Below are 27,530 nucleotides of genomic sequence, written 5' to 3'. Positions count from 1 at the left end.
CCACATGTAGTGTTTTGATTTCTCTCTTTTGCTTGTTTTTGTTTTGTAAGGCATTGTGTGTGGTGCTCCTCTCTTTTTATTGCATACACTGACATCTCATCCCTGCACAGCTCTTTAGCTTGTGCTCTGGTGGTTTCAGCTGCTCGACACATATTCACTGCTTTATCCAAAGTTAAATCTTGCTCACGCAGCAATCTCTCCTTGAGTCCATTATTAAGTATGCCACAGACTATCCAGTCTTTCACTAGTGAGTCTTTCAGATTTTCAAATTCACACGTTTTGCTCAGTGTGTTCAGCTCAGTCAAATACTGGTCAAAACTGACTCCCTGTTTCTGATCATGAGAGAAAAACTTGTATCTCTCAAACGTGATGTTCTGGCTTGGTACAAAGTACTCCTCAAATTTAGACATTAGCACAGTCAATGTCAAGTTTGCCTCGTCTTGCTGAAAGCTATTGTAAATGTCCAATGCATCCTCTCCAATAACATGCAGAAAAATGGAAGCTTTCAATTTGTCATCATCTCCCCCTGCACCACTGGCTGCTAGGTAGATATTGAATCTCTGTTTGAAACGTTTCCAATTGTCAGCTAGATTGCCTGTTAACTGCATAGGAGTAGGAGGACTAAGCCTATCCATGACGAGAGAACAGGAACAGTGTCAATTTCTCTTCAGTATGTTGCTAATCAACTTGCTCGTCAACAGATTCCAATGCAGCCTCGCTCTCGCTGCTGTCACTCACTGCTGCGGCTTGTTGCCCTCTCTCTTGCAAGCTAGCATCTTCGACTACTCACGTCACTTGACTCGTGGTAGAATGTTCAATTTTCGTCGCGGAAATTTGGAGAGTTACTCCTTTCTTTTCTCTGTCTCATCATAGCGACTACCAATCTGACACCATGTTATGTTTGTTCCTTATATAATGACAAACCGGGGCGTAGGTTTAACTACTTTTAATGAACATATACTTCAGCTAGAAAACTCCATGTTTAGCCATGCAAGGCGTTCTTCAACCCTCCGCTTCCCGCATAGCCTGCTGGGTAACGTAGTCTAAATGTTATTAACACATAACACAGTTATTGGTAAATCTTATTGCTGAAATTTAGCTAACAAATTTTGTTGATTTGCATAGGGAACTAGCGTTAGATGGGCAAGCTCTCAGATAGCTCTGTAAATGTAGGGTTTTAGCTGGATGTCAGAATAGTTTGCGATGTTAGCGTTAACATTACCTGGTTAATAATTGAACTGGCATAACGATGTTTAGCTACTGCAACGTTATGGAATCGCTTGCATGAAAATATGTTGAGTTTATAGATTCAACTGTATCATCTACTTGTTCAATGTGGATGGTCAGATCAGCTAGTTGATAGTCATAAAAATCCGACTAGACGTTAATTACTTCTCTAGTCGGATTTTGATGGCTAGTTAGCTTAACGTTCATGGGGGAGGACCCAACCATTACACGCGGGTCAGTTAACTAGCTAACGTTAACTGGTGTGATGAACCAGCGACTGTACAGCTAACGTTGGCTAGCTAACAAAACGGGGCCAACTGAATTTGATGAAATTAGATTGACGCCCCCTATCAACTCAGCAAAACACAACTGGATAGTTGCACATTGAACCTAGAGTCTAGCCATGTTCCCCTGCACGATAGCTGGCTACTAAAAAGGCCGAGGATATAACGTTTGCTAGCTAGCTAACTTGCGTGTTTGCCATTTGATTGAGATGAAAACATCGTCTAAACTTAATTACAAGACAAGAAACACTTACCTGGATGAAATATCCCTTAACCGAAACGTTTAAAATATAAAATAAAAAAATACAATATATATAAGTCCTAATGGAGTAGTAAATAGTTTTTTGCCGGCATTCGGTGGCCCCAATATTATATTGTTGACAGTGTGGTCCACACACGACGTTTTCCTACGGTACTCTATGATGGCGGGAATGTGAAAATGTACAGCGGAAATGATATAGAGGAACCTAAGAGAATGATAGAGGCCTCTACTGGCCAAAAAGGTCATATTAGCATGAGCGTCGCCATTGCTGGCTTCTTCTACTTTGAGGAATTATGGTAGACTACAGCCTGCTGGTGTATTGCCGCCACCTACTGTAAATGTTAGTGAAACAAAAATATTCCATCGCGGGAAAGGGGGGAATCCAGACATACAAAATACAACATTTTTATTAAAAACCCATTCTACTCCTTCAGTCACAATTCAAATAACTTCCCTACACAGGCATTGTAATGCCTCTGCTGTAAAATCCCAATGTCCCAAAAAACCCTCAGCCACACTCACAACTGTCTACATCCTCAGCTTTTCCCCCTTCTTTACATGCAACATTTCAGATTCCCTCTGTTGACCAAGGAATCATCTCTGGTGTCTCTACTCCTACTATCATTAGTTCTTCAACATCACTCCTTTCTTCCGCTCTTCTCAATGCCTCCGGATAGGAGACATGCTGGACAGCCCTTATTCTTGCCACCTCTGTCTCCTTCACCCTAACAGGACACTTCAGAAATTTGGCCGCATGTTCACTACCACAATTGCAGAATTTAGGCTCAGCTGGCATACGATACTCCTCCCTTCTACATACACTTGACACATGGCCATATAATTTGCATTTATTGACACAAAGAAAACTTATCATTATTCTCACCAACGCCAACTTACCCAATGCATCCCAATGCATCCATTTTTATAGAGACTTCAAACTGATCTCTCAGGTAACATTGATCCAAAACCCTTACTTGGCTTGGATTCCACTACCACTTTTCTTCTCTTATATCCTTTTGTATTTGCCATTGTAATCCAATAATTCTTTCCTCTCATCTCCACTAGACACGCCATCTGATTCAAACAAAACATCCGCTTCCTCCATTTCCCAACCTTGACCTTCAGGTACAGCTACCTCAGCCAAGTCCCCATTGCAGGCATCCACCATTTTAATGTAGTCAACTGGGTGGGACTTCCAACTTCATTGGCTGATCCCTCCTGGTGACCCTGTTGGAGTCATGTCCAGGAAGGATCAGCCAAATGTGAAGAAGAAAATGGACTACTTCAAAATGGAGATTGCCTCAATGGTGCTGCCCATGCTGTCGCAGACGCAAAACAGAGATACTTTTGAGTAGATGGGAATCTCAATGGGTCGTGCGGTGCATTCTGGAAAACTCAGACAAGGAGATCTCTTCTTCAAGGAATGGGAATCAATTGGATGCTAGCACAAAAAGCCAACATGAGCATGAATTATGTAAACAAGAAGCTCAACATTACAAATCTTTTCCAGGATTTGAGATAATTAACTTTGAAATCGTAAAATTACATACTTTGGTGCAGCACGACAACATGAATGCAATTGGTCGACAGTCTGCTGGGCGGGGGGCGTTATATGATTCTCTATTAATTTCCAGCTGTGATTCTTATCTCCTCCTTTTCTAATATATTTGGCTATAATGGCACATATACAAAATTGAGTCCTCTATCTATCGCTATAACAAGAACACCTATCACAAGACCCTTTGCAAACACAAGCTCAGTGAAATCAACATATTTTAGCTGCATTAAGCGCAAAAAGCTTCAAAATAAAAGTAGTTTATTTACTTGAACACAAACACATATTTTTGTAAATGTTGGCAGAGTATCTGGCAGCATTAAGGTCACATGAACATACCACATGGCCATACATCCCCCCTGATTTTTTAAAACTTGGTTACAGGAGATTTTTTCTGATTTAAAAATCACAAAAATATAGTTTAAAGTTACTTAAACATACATTTATTGAAAATAAAAAACTATATATTATTATGCTGGGAACTTGCTGTGTGTGGCCCCCCTCTTCTTGTGTTCTCTGGCCAGTGAAGGCAGGTCTTTGCGTATTCTCATTGTGGTTGATGTCCGGCATTGATTTGTGAAGTTGACGCTCCTCCACACATCTGCCCTGGTTGACTCCCACTTATGGATCTGAAAAGACAGTATAGACAGGACTGACAAAAATGTTGCTTATGCTTACACAGCCTCATATCTTTGATGATTTCATCTGTCCCATCACTCTCTTCCTCCCTCCATCTCTCCTCCCTGTCAGGGTGCTACTTTCATACTCAAAAACATTGTGATGGACGAAACCTGGCTGGCGTACATGCCAGACGTATGAACGCTTCTCTCATGTGGCAATGATTCTTGTAAATATGATTTGTTTCAGAAGGAGGTGTACTACTTTGTGGCGTTTTTTTTCTATGATGCCATGTCTTTGAAGTGGCCTTATGTGACATCCCAAACTTGTTTTTTCTTCTATTTGTCTCCAGGGGGAAATGGTGCTGCAGTTCTCGAAGGAACCCTCTGCATGTCGGCTGAAACATGTTGTACGCTACCTTCACCTCTCTGATAATCCAAGGTAAATAAAGAGTGGTAACAACACAAAAATTAACGCCAGTGGGTATAGGTTTATGCATTATGATGCCGTTAAAATGCACTGTAAGACTAACCATAAGCACGTATAACGCCCTTATAATGTGTTAGTATTTTCTCACAATGATTTTGCCTAAATAACAACTATTTTCAGTCTGTTGAAAATGTGCAGAATGTAAATAAATATATGAGAAATTTGAAAGGGTCAGTTTCCTTTGTTCTCCTGTGTCTTTATGTCCACTGAGAGGAGCTGTGCTATGAATGTCGTTTAAGCCAAGAGGTCACAGTGTCAGACAAATATGCTAGGACTGGAAAAAAGTTAAACCGATGTGACAGAAACTATACAGCTCTACAGTATAAGTTGTAATTGCCGCTTTCATGGCATTCTCGCTGAGACGTTGTCACAGTGCTCCCTAAATGCTTATGGAAGTGTTTGCCGTTACATTTCAGCAGACGCGCGTAATATGAGGTTTAACATTGATGTTATCAACAAGCACATCAACGTTGACGTCACAAATTGGCCTTGTTTTAGACTAGCTAAAAAGCGTGTTGCTCCCGCAATTTTTTGTACTCTCCTTGACAGAACAAGCAACTACAGGCTCTTTCTGGGAATGTTTTTCTTAATATTTTCTCTTAATCCATTTACTTGATTTCTTGAGGCCAGGCATCAACAGAAAGCTTGATACAATGAAGCGCAATTGTGTCAAAGGTAAAAAAAGCTAAACAATTGTATGTACTACTGATACGTATTCCAAAACAAAGCCCCACTCTCAGTTGTTCAGCAAAAGCTGTTTACCTCCTTGAAATGTTGAAGGAATAACTGATATATTCTCTGGTATTGGAAATTGAGATTTCAAACTTAATTTCCGAGTTATCGTGAAATGATCTGGGAGCAGTTTCTTGAAGTGCAATGTCATTATTGAATAGAAAAAAAGGTTTCCACTACCCCACTTGTGCATTTGCTTCAACAGTTTTTAGCCTACCATTTCCTCCATAGGTGCCATTAACAATACAAGGGATTTTAATTTTGTTTATTGTGAGATTCACACCATTTGTAAATAAATTGGATCCCTAGAGGATCTCTGCTAAAATGTGTGTAATGTTTTCAAGTGCCAACTAAACAAATGTTCTATCCACCTATCTGAAACGCTCAATGTTATGTTATTCTGAGTGTGCATTAGGAAAGCTAGCATGACATTTGTAGATATTGAAAATGGATAATGATCAAAAGCAGTTCTGTAAGAAAAAAAACATTTTGATTGTAAAATAGTTATTCAAATGTTTCAAGTACAAGTAGGTTGCATTCTAGTTGCAAAGAGGCCATTAAACCTAACCATCAACCTCCAACCTCCAGGATTTTCCATTATATTGTTTTCCATATACATGTATACCAGAGCAAGGTTTGGTCCACAGGATGGTGGAATGATGCTTACATAAAGTAGGTACCAATGTAGTGGAAAATAATATATTTAAGCAATAAGGCACAGGGAGGGGGGGGGGGGGCAATATACCACGGCTAAGGGCTGTTCTTAGGCACGACGCATCGCGGAGTGCCTGGACACAGCCCTTAGCCGTGGTATATTGACCATATACCAGAAACCCCCAAGGTGCCTTAATTGCTATTAGAAACTGGTGACCAATGTAATTAAAGTAGTAAAAATAAATGTTTTGTCATACCCGTGGTATATGGTCTGATATACCACGGCTGTCAGCCAATCAGCATTCAGAGCTCAAACCACCCAGTTTATAATAGACAATAAACGCCGTAAACCATGGCTGCATGTGCAATAGACGTTAACTCATTGATGGGATAAGTACAGTAGGTATGGAAAGGATTGTCTGGGTATGTGAGAACTGGACTACTGTATGCCACTCTCTACATGCGTTTTGATCTTGCACAGGCAACCTCTCATAGACTGAGTTATCTGTAATCTGTCTGTGCTGAGGTAAACAAGAGTACTGTCTGGATTGCTGTCCTTAAAACAATGGAGAGGGGTGAATCGAATCTGCAGTCAGCTCATGGATAAGGTAGAGAGAGAGTGTGTGTATGGAGACGGAGAGAGCAAGACATTTAAAGTGAGCAGCAGCATACTGTGGCAGCCTACAGGAAAACAGCAAAGGATAAAAAAAAGCAGCCTTGGAAAAATTGAACAGCCCTCATCAGATGCTAGGGTGTAGGAAAATAGGAAAAGAGAGGGAGTGGCAGGGAAGGAAGGAGAGGGGGGTAGGTGGAGGGGGGAGGAGTGTACCAGAAGGCGGCAGTGTTGACTAGGGAAACGTTTTTCCAGATGAAGCAGGCAAAGTAGAGCATAGAGGATATATACACTGAGCCAGCTTTCCTCTGGACACTCCCCATCTCCTGAGCCCAGTGCTTGGCTAGTGGTCTCGGGACACTCTCTAGGCGTCCATAGTTCTGGAGCTTTCTACTGGGCCTGCTACCCCCACCAGACCCCTATCTCTTTTGGGTGGCCAGCTGTCTTTGACACTTCCTAATTCTGGTCTGGAGCCCTTCCCTGGACTGGCTCTCACCAAACATCCCAATCTATTCTGGAGCTCTTCACAGCAGTGGCAGCCCCAGCTGAGCCAGGACAAAGACCCGAGGGAGAGGTCTACAATTTGGTAAGTGTCATTTCTTCTCCTTTGACGCATTATATTTGGCCTCATCTTGATAGTAAAAGGCATAGCCTACACTACATTATGTGTTCAGCGCAGGTTGTGGTTTAGTGTTGCGGTTGTTGGTTTGATTATAATCTTACCCCCTGGTTGCTGTTTTGATTCTGTCTCATATTACAGCATCTGGTTCTACTTTGTTGTCCTTCAGCCAGCCTCCCTACATGGCACAAGCACATTTTACATGTGTGCTAAAAGACTGGTGGACCTGAATTTGTTTACAGGATTCTTCACATAGCTCCTCCTGAAGCGTAGCAACAGCCCATTGAGGGTTGAGTACAGAGCTTTCATGAAAGGGGAAATTGAACATTCCTGTGGATATATATATATATATATATATATATATATATATATATATATTATTTTGGATTTTTATTTTTTTAACTAGGCAAGTCAGTTAAGAACAAATTCTTATTTACAATGACGGCCTAATTTACAATGACAGTCATATATCACAGATGTTTATAATAAGGGGTGTTGTAATTAAATGTAGAGTGAAGACATATGGGCATATGATGAGGCTGCCACTTCACTTGATAAACAGTATTTCTTTAATATTTTGAGTAGTTTTTAGTGTGAGTAGCCCATTTAAAGTATGACACCAACTTGCCAGTGAGTCAGGATTCTCTCCCTGTGTTTGTGGTCAGGTGGACACCCTCAGGCACGTGGCTGGGTATTAGTCATATACCCTGAGAGAGTTCTCTTTCCAAAACACTAGCAACGGCCCACCAAATAACCTAACATAGAAGTTTATTCATTGTTTAGAATCGTATGACTATGTGTGTACACGTGAGCGTGTACTGTATGTGTAGAATATACTGTAGTTATAGGAGGGGTCCATGAAAATGACTGCTTTGTGAGAGGTCTTCCTATTCTTTCACATCTTTTCACAAACACCACATATCAAAAACATCACTGGTGTTGTTAAAAAATATTAAACGGATAGTTTCTTTGCAGTACTTCAGGGACAATGCTTTAGTTACACTTGTATTGCTGAAGAAGGAGTGGATATTTCGCTCACAAACTAACAGTGGGGCTGGGAGGAGAAGCCTCTGTTGTATTTTGAACTACGGAACAATTTACCTTGCTGTGAACGGTAAAAAAAAAAAGAGAAAATATACTATCAAAATTAGCCATTATTCTACAAAGGTTGTAAAATGACAATGTGAGGAAAGGGAGATTCTACAGCCAAAAAAGAAGGAAGAGAAGCCATTTGAACTCTCCCTTTATGGAACATTTGACTGTTTGGAGTGTACAATACAATAAGTTCTTGTGAGTTTCCTCTCTGTGAGGAGTTGAGCACCTCTTCCCTAGGGGACTAGACAGCTGATTGGTGCTGAATATATTTTCTTCCAAAGGCTAATACACTTGTATTTGATAGCAGCACCAAAAGTAGTTGTCATACTATCACAAGGACATAGAGAATAGGGTTGGAGTCAATTCAGTTATGGCATATGACTTGAGAATTCGCATATGAATTGGAGAGTTACCTGTTACTTTTGGTGTGATTTTTTTAGATTCATGAATGAGATACCTGGTTCATTCTCTGTATTACTCCTGGTTAAACTGCATTCACTCCTATACTGCTCGAGAATTCTGCAGTGCAAACTACAGTCCAGGGAGACTTAATTGAATCCATGCAGTACACCAACTGTAAGAAATGCCAAGCTTTGGGTTGTCAATCTTCTACACCTCTCCCTCTTAGTCAATCAGGAGATAGAACGAGAAAGCATAAGTCTGATTGGATTTCCGAGCTCTGCATGCAACACAGCTAAAATGTTGATGACACAGTTGGATCGATTATTCAGCCATGGATGTCCACACTGATCAGGAAGTAGGGAGGGAATAATTTTACTTTTGTCACTATTACAGCATAATATGTATCACAGCAATTATTTTTGTCTTCTTTTTTGCAGGAAATTCCCACGGGCATGTGTCAAGGCTAGCAATGGAATCTCCCCAAAGCTTGTGTAAGTTGACAGATACTAAAAGGTTGCATGAGGTTGCATCAATAATGCAATAATACAATTTAAAACCTCTACAGGATCGGTGGGTCCCCCGCGGGACGGTTGAGCTAACGTAGGCTAATGTGATTAGCATGAGGTTGTAAGTAACAAGAACATTTCCCAGGACATAGACATATCTAATATTGGCAGAAAGCTTAAATTATTGTTAATTACATTTACATTTACTCTAATTGCACTGTCCAATTTACAGTAGCTATTACAGTGAAATAACACCATGCTGTTGTTTGAGGAGAGTGCACAGTTATGAACTTGAAAATGTATTAATAAACCAATTAGGCACATTTGGGCAGTCTTGATACAAAATTTTGAACAGAAATACAATGGTTCATTGGATAAGTCTAAAACATTGCACATACACTGCTGCCATCTAGTGGCCAAAATCTCAATTGCGACTGGGTTGGCATAATACATTATGGCCTTCATCTTGCATTTCAAAGATGATTGTACAAAAAATATTTTAAAAACATGTTTTTTTTCTTTGTATTATCTTTTACCAGATCTAATGTGTTATATTCTCCGACATTAATTTAACATTTCCACAAACTTCAAAGTGTTTCCTTTAAAATTATATCAAGAATATGCATATCCTTGCTTCAAGTCCTGAGCTACAGGCAGTTAGATTTGGGTATGTCATTTTAGGCTAAAATTTTTAAAAAACGGATGGATCCTTAAGAGAATTTCCTCTGATCAAAATCTTAAAAATGAACTTTGGAGTACAGATACTGTATCAGCCTCCATTAACCAGAATAGAGAAACAACACAAGGTCTAAATTGATTAAGACTATATTTGTAAGGATGGTCAAGATGACCTTTGACCCCAACCTTGATCACTAACCCCTGATCCTGCACAGTTGCCCAGGGTGACAAGGACCTCCAGGTGATGAAGGCGGGGGCAATGTTGAGGAAGGTCAAGTCTCGCTCTTGGAAGAAGCAGCGGCACTTCCGCCTGCAGGAGGATGGCCAGACCATCTGGTACAAGTCCAGGTGGGCAGGGACAGGCCACTCCACCTGTGAGTACTGCAAGTGTGTGGGTGTGGGTGGGTGGAGGAAGCAGAGAGGAAACAGCATAAGAATTGACCAGACTGCAGATAAAAAGTTGAATTAACGGCCATAGTATTTCTCACTTGAAAAAAGGATGAGGCATACAATCATCTATTGAGAAATCACTTTAGCATAGAAAAAGCCTGAGTATGTCTTCACATGATGCCTAATGTTCTCTCTTAGTCTCTGTGGCTGACGTGGATGTGGTGCGCGAGGGTCACCAGTCGGAGATCCTGCTGAGTATCGCTGATGAGTTCCCCGCTGACCTCTGTTTCACCCTGGTGTTCCGTGGTCGCCGCAGTAACTTGGACCTGGTGGCGGAGTCGCCGTCCGAGGCGCAGGTCTGGATCCGGGGTGTACGCAAACTGATCCAGAACACTGAGAGCATGAATGACAAGGAGAGGCTCGACCAGTATCCTTGTTCCAAGCTCAGCATTAAATACAATATACGGATTGATTAACCATACAAACCAATGAGGGTCTATAACGTTGCTCAGTTCTATCTTATCTCTTACTAATTGTTGCCCTTAGCCAGCGTCTTCCTCTTCTCAGGTGGATCTGGGACTGGTTTCAAAAGGCAGATAAAAACAAAGATGGACGGATGAACTTCAAGGAGGTGCGCACACTACTGAAGATGATGAACGTGGACATGAATGAAGAGTACGCTCTTCGCCTTTTCACGGTGAGGTTACCTTCAGGTTACCTTCATCATCTACTGTTCACTTTTGATTTGAGTCCATCTCCCATGCTAACTCTTGTATAGATCCAGCTATTTGTCTCTCAATCCCAAATGAATGGGATGGTGCTCATCTTTCCCATTCATTTGGAATTTAGGCATGTGGAATTTGACATGTAATCAACCTTAAAGTATTGTGAGCAGTAGTTAAATGTGGATGATGTAAGTGGTGGAATTGTCCCCAACATTGGTTGCTTTTCTATGATGTCATCGTAAGTGACTACACTGTCAGTGGTCTACCATCATAAGGTGGTAGAACTCTAATCGAAAATAAAATGTAATGGGAACACCTTTTCTCTGAAGTAGACAAGTATTCTGCTCTTTCCTTTTACGCCCAGATGGCTGACAAGTCAGAGTCAGGTTGTCTGGAGAACGAGGAGTTTGTCCAGTTCTATAAGATGCTGACGGAGAGGGAGGACGTGTGGCGGGTGTTCCAGGACTATTCTCGGGACGGACAGATATTAACCCTCGCTGAGCTGGAGGACTTCCTGAAGCAGGAGCAGCAGGAGGGGGAGAGGAGTCTGGAGCACGCCCAAGAGCTGATTGACCGCTATGAACCCTCAGAGAACGGTAAGGACCACTGTGGAACTGTGGTCAACCACAATCAACTATATGAATGAGATCATTAATAGCCTCATTAAGACAATGTCAATCATAATGAATGACAACCACAAGAGCCCACAATGGCCGGTCAACAAGTCGCCATGTTTCATAAAAAATATGTTGTATGTTTTTTTGTGCCCTTTTATTTTTTTTACTTTGTTGTTTGTTGGGGTTCTGTCATGTAAATTCTTACACAGGGACACTGAAAGTCAATCTTAAATGAATCATTGTTTATTGTCAGCGTGCTGGAGAGGTTCCAACACAACTCAATGCACAATAATATACATCAGGAGCTCTGCCTGGGCAGTCCCAGCAATTGTCTTATATACGGCTATACACAGACAAGTTATATTTGCATGATTTAGAATAATTAATTCATCATTACCGTTTTGTTTTATTCATGTGACCGACCAATACTGTTTCATAACATGGGACAGACCAACACCTTATGAGGCTTCTTTCTCTCCAAGTTGAAACCTTTAAACTGAGATATCTTTCGTTTGTTCTCAAAACACGGTTGTTCGTTCTCAAAACACGGTCTGGTCGTACTGCCAAATTGCAGCTACTGATAAGCGAGGATTTGTACAGTCAGTCACTTGCATGAACACAGAAATTGATTTATAGAACAGCACATGAATAGAACACAGAAATGAGTTATAAGAAAAGCACAAACATTAACATTTCCATTACAGTTCCAATAAGATTTTTTTTATACATACTGCTCAAAAAAATTAAGGGAACACTTAAAAAACACAATGTAACTCCAAGTCAATCACACTTCTGTGAAATCAAACTGTCCACTTAGGAAGCAACACTGATTGACAATAAATTTCACATGCTGTTGTGCAAATGGAATAGACAACAGGTGGAAATTATAGGCAATTAGCAAGACACCCCCAATAAAGGAGTGGTTCTGCAGGTGGTGACCACAGACCACTTCTCAGTTCCTATGCTTCCTGGCTGATGTTTTGGTCACTTTTGAATGCTGGCGGTGCTTTCACTCTAGTGGTAGCATGAGACGGAGTCTACAACCCACACAAGTGGCTCAGGTAGTGTACCTCATCCAGGATGGCACATCAATGCGAGCTGTGGCAAGAAGGTTTGCTGTGTCTGTCAGCGTAGTGTCCAGAGCATGGAGGCACTACCAGGAGACAGGCCAGTACATCAGGAGACGTGGAGGAGGCCGTAGGAGGACAACAACCCAGCAGCAGGACCGCTACCTCCACCTTTGTGCAAGGAGGAGCAGGAGGAGCACTGCCAGAGCCCTGCAAAATGACCTCCAGCAGGCCACAAATGTGCATGTGTCTGCTCAAACGGTCAGAAACAGACTCCATGAGGGTGGTATGAGGGCCCGACGTCCACAGGTGGGGGTTGTGCTTACAGCCCAACACCGTGCAGGACGTTTGGCATTTGCCAGAGAACACCAAGATTGGCAAATTCGCCACTGGCGCCCTGTGCTCTTCACAGATGAAAGCAGGTTCACACTGAGCACATGTGACAGACGTGACAGAGTCTGGAGACGCCGTGGAGAAGGTTCTGCTGCCTGCAACATCCTCCAGCATGACCGGTTTGGCGGTGGGTCAGTCATGGTGTGGGGTGGCATTTCTTTGGGGGGCCGCACAGCCCTCCATGTGCTCGCTAGAGGTAGCCTGACTGCCATTAGGTACCGAGATGAGATCCTCAGACCCCTTGTGAGACCATATGCTGGTGCGGTTGGCCCTGGGTTCCTCCTAATGCAAGACAATGCTAGACCTCATGTGGCTGGAGTGTGTCAGCAGTTCCTGCAAGAGGAAGGCATTGATGCTATGGACTGGCCCGCCCGTTCCCCAGACCTGAATCCAATTGAGCACATCTGGGACATCATGTCTCGCTCCATCCACCAACGCCACGTTGCACCACAGACTGTACAGGAGTTGGCGGATGCTTTAGTCCAGGTCTGGGAGGAGATCCCTCAGGAGACCATCCGCCACCTCATCAGGAGCGTGCCCAGGCGTTGTAGGGAGGTCATACAGGCACGTGGAGGCCACACACACTACTGAGCCTTATTTTGACTTGTTTTAAGGACATTACATCAAAGTTGGATCAGCCTGTAGTGTGGTTTTCCACTTTAATTTTGAGTGTGACTCCAAATCCAGACCTCCATGGGTTGATAAATTGGATTTCCATTGATTATTTTTGTGTGATTTTGTTGTCAGCACATTCAACTATGTAAAGAAAAAAGTATTTAATAAGATTATTTCATTCATTCAGATCTAGGATGTGTTATTTTAGTGTTCCCTTTCTTTTTTGAGCAGTGTATATATATATATATGTGTCCTTATATTAAGTATTGTATATTGTATATCCATATATATATATATTTTTCAACAAGTAACCATGATTGACCACAATTATACTGACCATAGTCAATTGTAGTCAACTGCCATTGTCAACCACAATCAACAGAGAGATGTAATTACTGAGCATTTTCTGATTGGGTTGACTTATATAAGACAGAACTTCCCATGTCTTCTCACAGCCAAGAAACACGGGGCCATGTCTATAGATGGCTTCCAAATGTACCTGGTCTCTCCGGAGAGTGCGGTCTTGGATCCCCAGCTGCTGGCCCTGCACCAGGACATGAGCCAGCCCCTCAGCCACTACTTCATCTGCTCCTCCCACAACACCTACCTGATGGACGACCAGCTCCGAGGACAGAGCAGCCAGGAGGCCTACATCCAGTGAGGAACAAAACACTCAGCATTGCAGTAAGGCTTACATGGCAGTAAGGCCATGTAAGGCACTATTCAAACAGCCTTTGATATACACCGCTGTTTAACTCAGTATGTCTGTGTGCAGGGCTCTGAAGCGTGGCTGTCGTTGCGTCGAGGTGGACTGTTGGGATGGGCCAAATGGAGAGCCGGTTGTTTATCACGGCCACACCTTCACGTCCAAGATACTTTTCAGAGACGTCATCACCACACTGGCGGAGTACGCCTTCAAGGTGGGCACTTCAATACCTGAATTAACTGTAGCCTTCATGACCACGGCAGCTCTATGCTTCTAGTCATTTGTCTTCGTTTATTGTTTTTTTCTTCAACCAAGTATTCAGCATCATAAAACATCCTGTCTTCAGCCTTCAGCTCTTCTCAGAATAACTACTGTAAAAAAATGACTTTCAAAGTTCAACACATCTTTTTAGGCATTCCGTCCGTCCCCTCTCCCTGTATCCCAGGTGTCTGAGTTTCCTGTCATCCTGTCCCTGGAGAACCACTGCAGCATGGAGCAGCAGAGGGTCATGGCCCAGCTCCTGGACACCATCCTTGGGGACACATTGCTCACTGCCCCCCTCGACAGACTGGTTCCCCAAGAGCTGCCCTCTCCCCAGGTAAGACCAACACTGGACCCCTTCAATTCACTGCTCAGGGTCCGGGGTGGTACTGCAGTGTCTCCGCAAATCTTTTTTTTTGGAGGGGGGAGTAATTTGTTGGGGATTTTGTGGTGAAAGATACACATTTTATTATCACTAGCTGCAAAAGAGTACCATTGTGGATACCATTTTTATGTCTCTGCGTCCAGCATAAAGGAAGTTAGATGTACTTTCACAAGCCAACGCTAACTAGTGTTAGCGCAAGGATTGGAAGTCTCTAGGAACAGTTAGAATGCTAGCTGACACCGAAGTAGATAAATGGCTTCAGTAATAAAATCTCGAACTATCCCTTTAATATGGAGGAAATTACAGTCATTGGTGCTAATTACAGGCTTTTTTCTGTATAGAAAATGATTAGGAAGGCCATCTAAGTGATCATTTTTTGGTGTGGAAAAAAAGTTTCAGTGTCAACTTAAAACAACAAAAACCAGATAGAAAGCATGAAGAAAAAACATTGAACTATTTATATTCTTAAATAATACCATCTTTGAGAGCTAACAATCAAATAAAAGCTGGACAATCAGGGAGAATTGAAAAATTCAGGGCACATGCCATTGATTTTGTGATAATGTTTGAGCAGAGGAACAAAGCATTAGCCATGGCAAAATGCATAGAATTGCAGAAAATGAGCTTTACAACAGCAACATTTTCTCTACGCAGCCAAGATACATTTTTTGCTAATGGAATGTTAGAGTTTACACTTCCTCTCCAATGATCAGTGTGGAGGTCTAAATAATGAAACTGTCTACCAAATTGATTCATTTTAAAATATTGATTACATTCACCTGATAAGACAAGATGTGTGTGTTTATTTTTGCTAACATATGATGGCGGTCCCTGGGTCACCCGTTTGCCTGGGTTGGGGTCCCTGGGCAAGCAAAGTTTATTATATTCTATTCTATTTTATTCTATTCTATTTATCTACTCTACTGTAACCATTTTTCAACAAGGCAAGTCAATTATTTATCAAGTCAATTGAGAAGACGTTCTCTAAGGATTTGATTTCCTGTCTATGACTATGTTCAGGTTTTTACTCAGCAGTGATGCTGGGAGCAGTACAATCATAAGTCTCCAGTGATTTTCATACTCTTCTTCCAGTCAGAGCACTTAAAATAAAGAGAAATATCCAATGAGGTGTGTGTTTGTGTATGTGTGTGCTAGACTTAAGTTAGTTAGAAAAATGTATTAAAGTGTTACTCCAAAATGATATAATAATTGACTATACAAAATACAGATAAAACAAAAACATATTGTGGGCCACTCAAATAGATTTGAGACACTAAAAACAATCATATTCAAACATGGCACAGTATTTCCTTTGGCGTCATCTACGTACAGTACATTACATCATCTATTCATTGGCATCAGTTATTATACATTGTCATCTATACACGTGTGTGTGTGTGTGTGTGTGTGTGTGTGTGTGTGTGTGTGTGTGTGTGTGTGTGTGTGTGTGTGTGTGTGTGTGTGTGTGTGTGTGTGTGTGTGTGTGTGTGTGCGCCCCCACGCGCATGTGTCCTTGGATTCGTGCATACTCATATAAGGATCTGAAGGGAAAGGTCCTGCTGAAAGCGAAGAAGATTGGTGGCCTAGAAGAAAGTGAAACGCTGACCGATGAGGTCACTGATGAGGTCAGCGACGAAGATGAGGCTGACCCTAAGAGCCTGTCTGCAGAGGCTCTTCATCTCAATGATAAGGTATGTGGCTGGACGGATGTATCTGGAAGGATGAACGGACGGATGATGGACAGACGGATGGATGGATCTGTTAGGATGGACGGAAGGATGGATGGATGGATGGAGGTGAACGACTGGCAACCTCTTGCCGTCATCTGCACCAACTATTACACTTATACATTACTAGATTATTACTGACAATACATTCTGCCATTTTGCAAAAAATATCACACACTAAGCAAGCAATTAACACTGTGCCTTGACCTGCCAGCTAATCATGATATGCCGTGGTTTAATTAATAGCCACAAAGCAGGTGATATTTGTTCACTTACATGTAACATCCTGTCTCTTCAGAAATCCAAGTTATCCAGGGAACTCTCGGATCTGGTGGTGTACTGCAAGAGTGTTCATTTCCACAGCTTTGAGTACTCTCGCCTGCACTCCAAGTGTTACGAGATGTCCTCCTTCTCTGAGTCCAAGGCCAGGAAACTTGCAAAGGACACAGGTGCGCCCTGAACTATTTTAGCAATACCTACATAGCAAACAATGTATTGATATTGCCAAGGATCATTGGTTAGGAATTCACAACCATTCACTGTTGTTGGTCCCCTGGGTTATGGGATAGAAAAAAGCATCACTGTATGGCTGTGTCTTTCTCAGGGGCAGAGTTTGTGCGCCACAACAGCAGACAGCTGAGCAGGGTCTACCCCAGTGGCATGAGGACCGATTCCTCCAACTACAACCCACAGGAGCTGTGGAACGTAGGCTGTCAGATAGGTGAGAGCCTCTTCACATAAACCATTTTGTACTCAGGTCAATGTTGTAGTGTAAATCTGTTTTTAAACAAGCTAGCCGTTTTGGTTTCCTATTGATTCTGGGAATGAAGTCATACGTTTACTGACCTGTAAAACTGAATGTTTTTTAAATGTTCTGTTGAACGGAAGTAAAAATGTTGTCTGTTCTGGGAATGTTTATTTTTAGGTTGCAGGGAGGTTCTGAGAACTTTTGCTCCTGTTCCTTGAATGTTTTCCTGGGAGGTTTTATTCACGCTTTGAGAAATAAAATTATAGGTTATTTTGAGGCTTCCTTAAAACTTTAATTGAATGTTCAATAACATTTTTAATAACACTGTTAGCTTATTTTGGGTTAACTTTGTTGAACTCCAAGCACAGATAGGACACATAGAAATGCGGTAGCGCTATAGGTTCGGGGTGAATATTTTGCTATTTTCACAACCAATAATAATGATTGTGGTGGTGCGAAAGGGTTGGGTTTTGATGAATAAATAAGTATGTGTGTTGAGGCTTGACCCCTCACTGGCCATTCAGAACATGCTCCGTGGCTAATTATGTGGTTGGTTTAAGTTGTGTATTTACAGTCTTATGTATTGCCTTGGAATCAACTCCAATTCCAATGTTAGTCCATTATAGTTTGTTAAATAGCTTGCAGAAATGAAATTACAAAATGTAGACCTGCCCCATCTTTGCTAGATACGTTAACTTGAACCTGTTTGCAGTCCACACTGTTCTAAGTAATTGCATGGCTTCAATATGGATATATATAAAGTACCATTCAAAAGTTTGGACACACTGTCACGGTTGTCTAAAGGATCGGACCAAAGTGCAGCATGGTTGTAGTTCCACATATTGATTTATTCCGTGAAACGTTGCAATACACAAATATCTAGAATAACAAAAAAACAACAAACCGTGACGCAGAGAGAAATAAACACTACTCAAAAGATAATGCCCCACAAAAACAGGTGGGACAAACATCATCTTAAATATGACCTCCAATTAGAGACAACATTGACCAGCTGCATCCAATTGGAGATCATACCAAACAAAACCAACATAGAAATACAAAACTAGAAACTGAACATAGAAATACAAAACATAGACAAACACCCCCTGTCACGCCCTGACCTATTCTACCATAGAAAATAACAACTTACTATGGTCAGAACGTGACACACACCTACTCATTCAAGGGTTTGAGTATAACAATAGTGAAGACATCAAAACGATGAAATAACACATGGAATCATGTAGTAACCAAAAAAAGTGTTAAACAAATCAAAATATATTTTAGATTATTTAGTAGTTATTCCCCCTTTGTCCAGCTAGTTAAGGTCTTGTTGAGCAGCTAATTAGTAGAATCAGGTGTGTTAAATAAGGGTTGAACTGAAAACCTGCTGGACGGTAGATCTCCAGGAAGAGGGTTGGGCAGCCCTGGCCTAGGGTAGCTTACGGAGGGCTTGGGTTTTGAACATATGAAACGTAAAAACAAGCAATTGTTACAGGAAATCAACTTCTAAATACGAGGTTCACCAGTATTCACCGAGGGATCTGCATGGCTAAAATAATGTAGGCCTGCCTACAATACAATGATAAAAAAGGGAATGTCAGCTCTTTTAACAAGCTTTGGTGATTAAAATGTATTTCCAAGCGGTCTCACGAGACAAAACCCTTTTTTTGAAGAGTCTTGACTACTTGGTGATTGCATTGGTCAGGACAAAAATAAACAACCTTCATTGAGAGGAAGGGAGGCTATGCTTGGTTTTCAATCAAATAAAATGAAATGGGGAAAAAAACAATAGTTTTATGTTTCTTAAAACTCTTCTTCCATGCGCATATGGACAGTGTGTGTCACGGCTACATAAGCTGTGTTTTTCCACTGTCAAAATTCATGCCATAACCAACCGTGTTACCGATAAAACCAGCTTTTGGTTGGTCTTATATATCCCTACGATTGGTCTTACATATCCCTACTAGCCCTGCCTGAAATGAGAACTTTGGATCACGTTTTTAAGGAAACATATACATATCAACATATCAAATATTTCCACCCCTCCCATCTGAGCGCAAGCAAGCTGATATAAGGCAGGTAAATTGCCAACAGTTTGAAAATAGCAGAGCGCTGGCTTTAACAGGTTGAAATTGCCAACGAACATGAGTTCGACGCTAGCGCCGCCTTAATGCCAGCCGAAAATAGAGCCCATAATCTTCTGTTCTCTATCCATGGAATTAGTCCTCTGTGCCACCAGGATGGAGCTAGCATGCCATGTTTTTTTATGCATACAAAGCTTTTCATTTTAGTCTATTCAAACAGACCCAATTCCAAAAGAAAACAAGCACTCATTAAGATCGGGTGTGGCCAATTAGTGGGCGAGGCCAACACTCCTGAACACACTTCACAAGATAGAGGATAGAGGGAGTTCTGTTGATGCTGAGAACGGAATGTGTGTGTTTTTAAATAACTTTCTTAGAACGTTCTCTGAACGTTACGAAGGTTTTCTTGTGGTTTTTATGGAACGTTTTCTTTATGTTCTGAGAACAGAATGTATGTTCTTAGAACATTATGTGCTAGCTGGGCTAGTTCAGGCATAGCCCAGCTAGCACATAACTTTGCTTGTTTTTTTTATACACTCTCTGTCCCAGACGATTTACCTTAAACAGGCCTAGAACCTGTTGTTTCTATTATATGTTACATTAGGCCTGGTGAAACACACCGTATACATCCATACATGCATTGCTTGCTTCCTGACTGGAAGAAAGAAAAGGTTTACTGCCAGAAATGGCAATGTAACACATCCTGTAGATGGGTCTGGAGAGAAACAGGGTGCAAGCCAAGGAGCGTTAAAGACTACAAACACATTGTCTCCTCACTGTTCTTCACTTTGTGACAAATTTGTGAAAAGGGCTATGTTCATTTATTTGATGTTCTCATAGTGGCTCTGAACTTCCAGACGGCTGGGCTAGAGATGGATCTGAACGATGGGCTCTTCAGTCAGAACGGCTGCTGCGGCTACGTCCTCAAACCTGACTTCATGAGGAATGATGACTCTTTTGATCCAGAGAGACCCCAGGACCGGAATGGTTACACATCACTCCGCCTGTCTATCCAGGTCCAGAAACAACTGCTCTGTATCATACAACTATCTGTTGTGTTTTGTTGTGTGCCTGTGCATGTGCATGTACAGTTAGTGTGTTTTGCCGGTTTCATTTGCAATGTTTTTGAGTACGTATCCTTGTCTAAGTTTTAATTTTATGTGCATGTGTTTGTCCATAAGGTGATCAGTGGGCAGCAGCTACCAAAGGTGAACCAGAAGGAGGGCTCTATCGTTGACCCTCTAGTTAGAGTGGAGATCTACGGAGTATTTCAGGACCAAGCCAAGCAAGAAACTAGTTACATTGACAACAATGGTGAGGGACCAGCTTTCAAGAACTGGCAAAACACATTCATTGGGGTCTTTGTACAGACCCAGCCTACTCCTGGACTAAAATGCATGCATTGTGGCCTAAGGTGATCTTCCTCCAGTGCACATGAAGTGCAGCAGCATGGGTTCCAATTCGCCCCAATGCTATTTCAGCACACTCTCCTCTATCTTCTATCCAATAAACTAAGACTTCAAAAATATACAGTACCATTCAAAAGTTTGGACACATCTACTCATTCAAGGGTTTTTCTTTAATTGTTTTTGTTTAACACTTTTTTGGTTACTACATGATTCCATATGAGTTATTTCATAGTTTATGTCTTCACTATTATTCTACAATGTAGAAAATAGTCAAAATAAAGAAAAACCCTTGAATGAGTAGGTGTGTCCAAACTTTTGACTGTTACTGAATAAAACATTTTAAAAATGCATTACCATTATTATTACATGTAAGTATTATACACCATGCCATGTTTTAATGAATTAGATAGAACACGACATTGAACCTCTGTACTTCTCTTGGCTGTCTAAAACCTGGACTCTGCTGCCCCCTGCGTACAGGTTTTAACCCTCTGTGGAATGAGACCCTCAATTTTATCGTCCATGTCCCTGAGTTGGCCCTGGTGCGTTTTGTGGTGGAGGACTATGACAAGGCCTCCAGGAACGACTTCATGGGCCAGTTCACTGTGCCCTTCACCTGTATTCAGCCAGGTAAGATTGACCTTATCATATTACACCTGAGGGTGAAGTCTGGACAACTGGGTAAATCCCAATTGCAGTTTTCTTTAAATGATTGTACAAAATAATTTTATCCTATTGACTCGATAAAGGTTAAATCAATTGATGAATCTTGTCAGAATTTTGCATCCCTGCTGAGTGTTTTAATTTAAGCCTGTTATGTACTAATGTACATATTTTACTGTATGAATAATGGTTTCCAAGTGGTTCTTCATGACAACAAGCTGAATTTCTTCTGGCTCCTCTCCCCACACTTCACAGGATATCGCCATATCCACCTTCTGTCCAAAGATGGGACGGCAATCCCTCTGTCTTCTCTGTTTGTCAACATCAAGATCTCAGAGCTAACAACAGAAGTCTGATGGCCCAATGATTGGCTGAATAACATGCCACAAACACCAATCACATGGGAGGGTTACAATAATACTGTTATCAGTTTTTAAAGCTAAATCTATATGCCAAAGGAACTGCTTTAGATCATTTCTGCTTAAATAACAATTTCTGTTCAAGCAACATCAGCAGGGCCTCACACTGATGAAAGATGAAAAACCACTTGTCTCATGGCCTAGACAGCCTTACCTGGGAATTCTCAGCATTTAAGGGATTCTTTGCTATTTCCCCAATATATAATCTTTAAAAAATAATCAGAGTTTTTTTAACTTGAATGTCATGGGAGTGCGTCAAATCATATAGCGGTCCACGTTTGACACCCACGCAGATAACTGAGATGAAATCAATGAAGAAATGCTTGAGCCCAATGTTAGCTTCTTTGACATGACACGTTCAATACCACTTGGCTGGGTTCACAAGTCCTTTTGGAGTAACAGACTATGCAATGGCCTCTTTTTTTTATCCCTGTTTTATAACCATCCAAGTATTCAACGGTTGCACTGTGTGCTGGTAGAGTAACTTAATTGTATAAACAATTAGTCCTTTTTTACAGTTTCTCAAAGTGTGGCATGGAACTATATCAGTATCTAAAGAATCATGTTGTAAAAGTATTCAACTGTAAAGTATTTATGTGCATAGAGCTCTGTAAATAAAGATACAAATGAAAGACCTGTCTTTAAAAAAATATTATTGAACGCTATATTCCCATTGGTTAAACATATTTTTCAACAGCACATTTCTTGCCATTCATTTTATGTCAGTTTGCAGTTTTGTTTTACACACCGTTAATTGGCTGTTTTAAATAATGTCTCATCAGACCACAGATCTTATGCTTTATTTTTTTGAAAACTCCAGGCGTGCTGCCATGTGCCTTTTTCTCAGGAGTAGCTTCTGTCCGGTCACTCTCCCATAAAGCCCAGATTGGTGAAGTGCTGTAGACTGTTGTCTTTCTGGTAGGTTCTCCCATCTCAGCCAAGGAACTCTGTAGTTCTGTCAGAGTGGTCACTGGGTTCTTGGTCGCCTCCCTGACCAAGGTTCTTCTTGCCCAGTTGCTCAGTTTGGTCGAACGGCCAGCTCTAGGCAGTTCCATATTCTGGGTAGTTCCATTTTTTTTCATCTTGGCAGGTGCCAAAATGGTGGAGCATCGCCGCGTGCCCCTATACCAGGGGCACCTGCTCCTGCTGACTCCATTAGCGATGCGGAATTCTGTAAGGGAGTGCGTAACTGGCGGCAGGGAAGTCAGGTGCAGGAGAGCAAAACTTGGTAATCAACGGAGCAGTTTTATTCAAAAAACCACCGGTAACCAGAAACACAAACAAATGGGTACAAAACCCGTCGCGCCCCAGAGAAAACGTGCACATGCACTTACAATAAACAATTCCGCACAAAGACATGGGGTGAACAGAGGGTTAAATACACAACATGTAATGAGGGAAATTGAGACCAGGTGTGTGAGAAGACAAGACAAAACAAATGGAAAATGAAAAGTGGATCGATGATGGCTAGAAGAACGGCGACGCCGACCGCCGAGCGTCGCCCGAACAAGGAGAGGAACCGACTTCGGCAGAAGTCGTGACAGACTGGTAGCATTCACACTGATATTGGGGCTACTGTAAATTGCATTATGGCTGAGCATGGAAATGCAAAACATTGTCAATAAGCAAGATTAAATTAGAATAGATTATAATATTATAACAACGCAGACTATGGAGGGTTTTACGCACATCAACATTTTTTCGCTGTAGCTGGACAAAGATCCAATATAAAGACAAACGGTGAATGTCCACTCAATGTTATACTGCTCCCAAATATGTTTTATAAATATATTGGAACCCTCTTACAGATCGCATTCACTCTTCTCCAGAAGTTGCATTGCATGAGCGCGACGGACGTTCTCACAATAAAACCAGGACAGTGAATGATTCTAATAAGTTAGCTTTAAATTAAAAACAAGCAATCTGTTTTTTTATACAACAACAACAATGAATAAATAAAAGTAATGATATTCTAGCGACCCGTACAGACAGCTGTGTGTTGTGTTATGCAGTTATTTGGATGTGGTGTACTTCCCAGGATCAAGTGTTCGCGGGGTCCGACATGCCTTTGCCATTGGTACTACTGGCCAATGTACAATCGCTGGGTAAGAAAGTGGATGAACACAAGCACATATATCCTACCAACGGACATTAAAAATTTTAATATCTTATGTTTCACCAAGTCGTGGCTGAACGATGACATGAATAACATACAGCTGGCGGGTTATACACTGTATCGGCAGGATAGAAAAGCAGTCTCTGGTAAGACAAGGGGTGGCGGTCTATGTATATTTGTAAACAACAGCTGGTGCACGATATCTAAGAAAGTCTCAAGGTTTGGCTCGCCTGAGGTAGTATCTCATGATAAGCTGTAGACCACACTCTCTACCAATGGGTTTTCATCTATATTCTTTGTAGCTGTCTATTTACCATCACAAACCGATGCTGGCTCTAAGACCGCCATAAGCAAACAGGAAAACGCTCAGCCAGAGGCGGTGCTCCTAGTGTCCGGGGACTTTAATGCAGGGACTTTTAAAACCATTTTACCAAATTTCTATCAGCATGTTAAATGTGCAACCAGAAGGGGAAAAAAACTCTGACCACCTTTACTCCACACACAGAGACGCGTACAACGCTCTCCCTCGCCCTCCATTTGGCATATCTGACTATAATTCTATCCTCCTGATTCCTGCTTACAAGCAAAAATTAAAGCAGGAAGCAGGTCAGATTAAGCAGATGCTAAGCTACAGGACTGTTTTGCTAGCACAGACTGGAATATGTTCTGGGATTCTTCCGATGGCATTGAGGAGAATACCACATCAGTCACTGGCTTCATCAATAAGTGCATTGATACCGTCTTCCCCACAGTGACTGTACGTACATACCCCAACCAGAAGCCATGGATTACAGGCAACAATCGCACTGAGCTAAAGTGTAGAGCTGCAGCTTTCAAAGAGAGGGACTTGTCGTGGAAATTCAGTACTGAGAGAGACTTGGTCATTTCTTCAAACAATCATTGAGTTTTCTCGCAAGATTACCCGCGCTCTAGTCCTTCACTCTTCACTCTAGTCCTTCACTCTTGGGACAGCGCACAGATGATTTCTGTGAGCGCTGGTGTGCCATCCTGAACAAATGCTCTATTGATTTAATGACATTAATTGTTGACCAGTTGAAAAAGGATTTTAGTGAAATGGATAATACGATTGAAGACAAACACACAGCTCAACAAATAGCTGTTAATGATGATGGCATATTCAATGAACTGATGAAAACTAGCCAAGCGCTCCAGGACAAGTTGTCTACAGAAATAAAGGAACTTAAAATCAAGAAATTCAACAAAGACAAAAAAGACAAGACCGAGGATAAAGTCTACATCTGGAGAAACCCTGACAAAGGAGGTCCTGCTCCAACTCTCCATGGCAGACGCAGGAGGGATGACGCTTACTTCAATCCACCCCCGTCTGACCAACACTCTACAACTAGCGCCTCATCGGCTTCCAGTGGTAGTTTTTTACTCAATGAGAGACTGGGCCGACGGAAGTGCGGAGGTGGCCGTGGACACGCGCACCGACGAGATGCCGCACCCGACGGGGTAAGAAGAGACGACTATCAGAGGCAGAGGAGACCGTTCACATGGTCCCCGAACTCACGGGACTGAGTGTCTTTAATTTATCAAGCAAGATATTGAACCCTGCCCATGTCTCTTTGCTCAATAAAGGGTTATCTTTTGTGCCTACAACCCAGTGCAACGATTTTGATGTTAAGGTAGACATGTTTAAGTTTTTTAGAAACATCCATTTAAGGGAATACTTTAGCTCCCCTAATCGTGATGTTTCTATTGAACAAGTAGGTTACTCACCTGCACATACTCCGACTCCTTTCAGAAGTAAGAGTTATTTTGTACCTCCAGCCAATCACAATCACTCTATTGAGACATATTGCAGACTCGTTGAAAAATATGTTGTTCATCTCCTTAAGAATAAACAGGAGTACATATCTTTCCATAATTTACCTAAGGATGAAAAACAAGCTATGCTTGATTTACAATCTGATACGTCAGTCCTTATTCGTCCTGCTGATAAGGGTGGGTCGGTGGTACTCATGGATAGGACAGCTTATGTAAATGAGTGTCATAGACAACTGCTTGACAACACCTTTTACAAGAAACTCAGAAGTGACCCTACTTCCCAATTTCAGAATACTATCTTTACTGTCCTAGATGGGTATTTAAGTTCTGGTCAGATAACCAAAAAAGAACATGACTTTTTGGCTATTCAACACCCTAAAATACCACTTTCTATACTTTGCCGAAATTACACAAGAATGTTACAAAACCTCCAGAGCGCCCTATTGTAGCGGTCAATGATACAGTAACGGCCCCTCTATCTACTTTTGTTGACTTCTGATCTTTTGTGAAAATAATGTTCTATACACTGATCATTACAGGAAACCTAATGATCGTTACAGTTTGTTGAGGGCTGACAGTTGTCACCCACTTCCCTTGAAAAATAGTTTGCCCTACAGCCAATTCTGTCGAATCAAAAGAATTTGCAAAAAACAATCAAATTTCGACAGAAATATGGCTGAGACGCAAAGAAAGTTCAAGGAGAGGGGGTACAAAAATGATCAGATTAATATTGCCATTGATAAAATTTTAAACAAAACGAGACATTACCTTTTTCAAGGTCAGTCTCGCAAAAAGACGCATTCTTGCGTTCTAACTACCCGCTATTGAAAGCGCGCTGAACAAATTAAGGGAATGGTTCACAAACATTGGCACATTCTAAAATACGATGATAGTCTCGGTAATGTGTTTTCGGACCTTCCCTTGGTCGTATTCTCGCGGGGCAGAAATCTCAGAGACCAATTGGTACACTCTGATTTATCACTCCAAGATATTCCTGAACAACGTCTATTTGCGCCCCTACTGGATGGAAATTACAAGTGTAATGGCTGTGCTCAATGCAATGGCACTTATAAATGTAGATCCTTCAAACACCCACAAACAGGGAAATCGATCCCAGTCAAAGGTGTTATTACGTGCTCCACTAAGGCAGTTATTTATCTTTTAACTTGTCCTTGTGGTAAAAATTATGTGGGTAAAACAAAGCGTGAATTAAAAGTACGTATCTCAGAGCATCGTAGCACCATTAGGTGCAAAAACTTGACTTACCCAGTTGCGGCCCACTTTTTGGAAGCAAACCACTCGATTTCGTCTCTGCGTTTTATATTGGCATCAAACATGTCACCCTCCCTAGGAGAGGGGGTGACCTTGATAATTTATTGTTAAAACGAGAGGCTGCCTGGATCTTTAATTTAAAGACCCTTCGGTCTCAACATAGACTTTGATCTTAAGCCATTCTTGTGATTATTGTGACTTTGCCATTGTAATTGTTTGTAAGCTTGTGTAGTCTAAAATGAATCTATGATCGTATGCTATCCATTAGTTTTTTTGTATGCTGTTCTTTGTATGCCATTTTTATATTTGAGAATTAACCAATGATATTAGGCCACACTTGCCCATGATTACAGACACCTGTGTGTCTTTTGATACTACTATATAAACGAGTCATCTCGCAGTGTT

At 41.5% G+C, this 27,530-nt stretch overlaps 2 protein-coding genes across 2 annotated transcripts in view; one reads left to right on the top strand and one right to left on the bottom strand.

The window, feature by feature from the left end:
- The window catches only part of LOC115160655 (ubiquitin carboxyl-terminal hydrolase 37), a 34,091-nt gene extending 32,099 nt beyond the window's left edge, over positions 1 to 1,992 (bottom strand). The window contains exon 1 of the mRNA XM_029710896.1: positions 1,766 to 1,992. The gene's annotated coding sequence lies outside the window, so the exon portion shown is untranslated. The remainder of the gene's footprint in view (positions 1 to 1,765) is intronic.
- Positions 1,993 to 6,702: 4,710 nt separating this feature from the next.
- On the top strand, positions 6,703 to 22,580 carry LOC115160654 (1-phosphatidylinositol 4,5-bisphosphate phosphodiesterase delta-4). Its single transcript, XM_029710895.1, has 16 exons — positions 6,703 to 7,020; positions 8,988 to 9,041; positions 9,950 to 10,108; positions 10,323 to 10,551; positions 10,692 to 10,821; positions 11,214 to 11,445; positions 13,997 to 14,198; positions 14,317 to 14,461; positions 14,693 to 14,845; positions 16,432 to 16,584; positions 16,919 to 17,069; positions 17,225 to 17,341; positions 20,296 to 20,471; positions 20,637 to 20,769; positions 21,345 to 21,494; positions 21,783 to 22,580. Exons 2-16 carry the CDS (start codon positions 9,020 to 9,022, stop codon positions 21,881 to 21,883), a joined length of 2,253 nt encoding a protein of 750 aa, XP_029566755.1. The 5' UTR covers positions 6,703 to 7,020; positions 8,988 to 9,019; the 3' UTR covers positions 21,884 to 22,580.
- The last annotated feature ends 4,950 nt before the right edge of the window (positions 22,581 to 27,530 follow it).

The sequence above is a fragment of the Salmo trutta genome, chromosome 24 (assembly GCF_901001165.1).
Source record: "Salmo trutta chromosome 24, fSalTru1.1, whole genome shotgun sequence".
NCBI lineage: Eukaryota > Metazoa > Chordata > Actinopteri > Salmoniformes > Salmonidae > Salmo > Salmo trutta.
The sequence above is the reverse complement of the archived record's forward strand: the minus strand, read 5'-3'. Positions and strand labels throughout refer to the sequence as shown.

Excerpts from the sequence above, each read along its gene's own strand:
- LOC115160654 (XM_029710895.1), top strand. The coding sequence starts at position 9,020 with ATGGAATCTCCCCAAAGCTTGT. Across the intron at positions 9,042-9,949 it reads GGAATCTCCCCAAAGCTTGT|TTGCCCAGGGTGACAAGGAC; the intron begins GTAAGTTGACAG and ends GATCCTGCACAG. Across the intron at positions 21,495-21,782 it reads CTTCACCTGTATTCAGCCAG|GATATCGCCATATCCACCTT; the intron begins GTAAGATTGACC and ends CACACTTCACAG.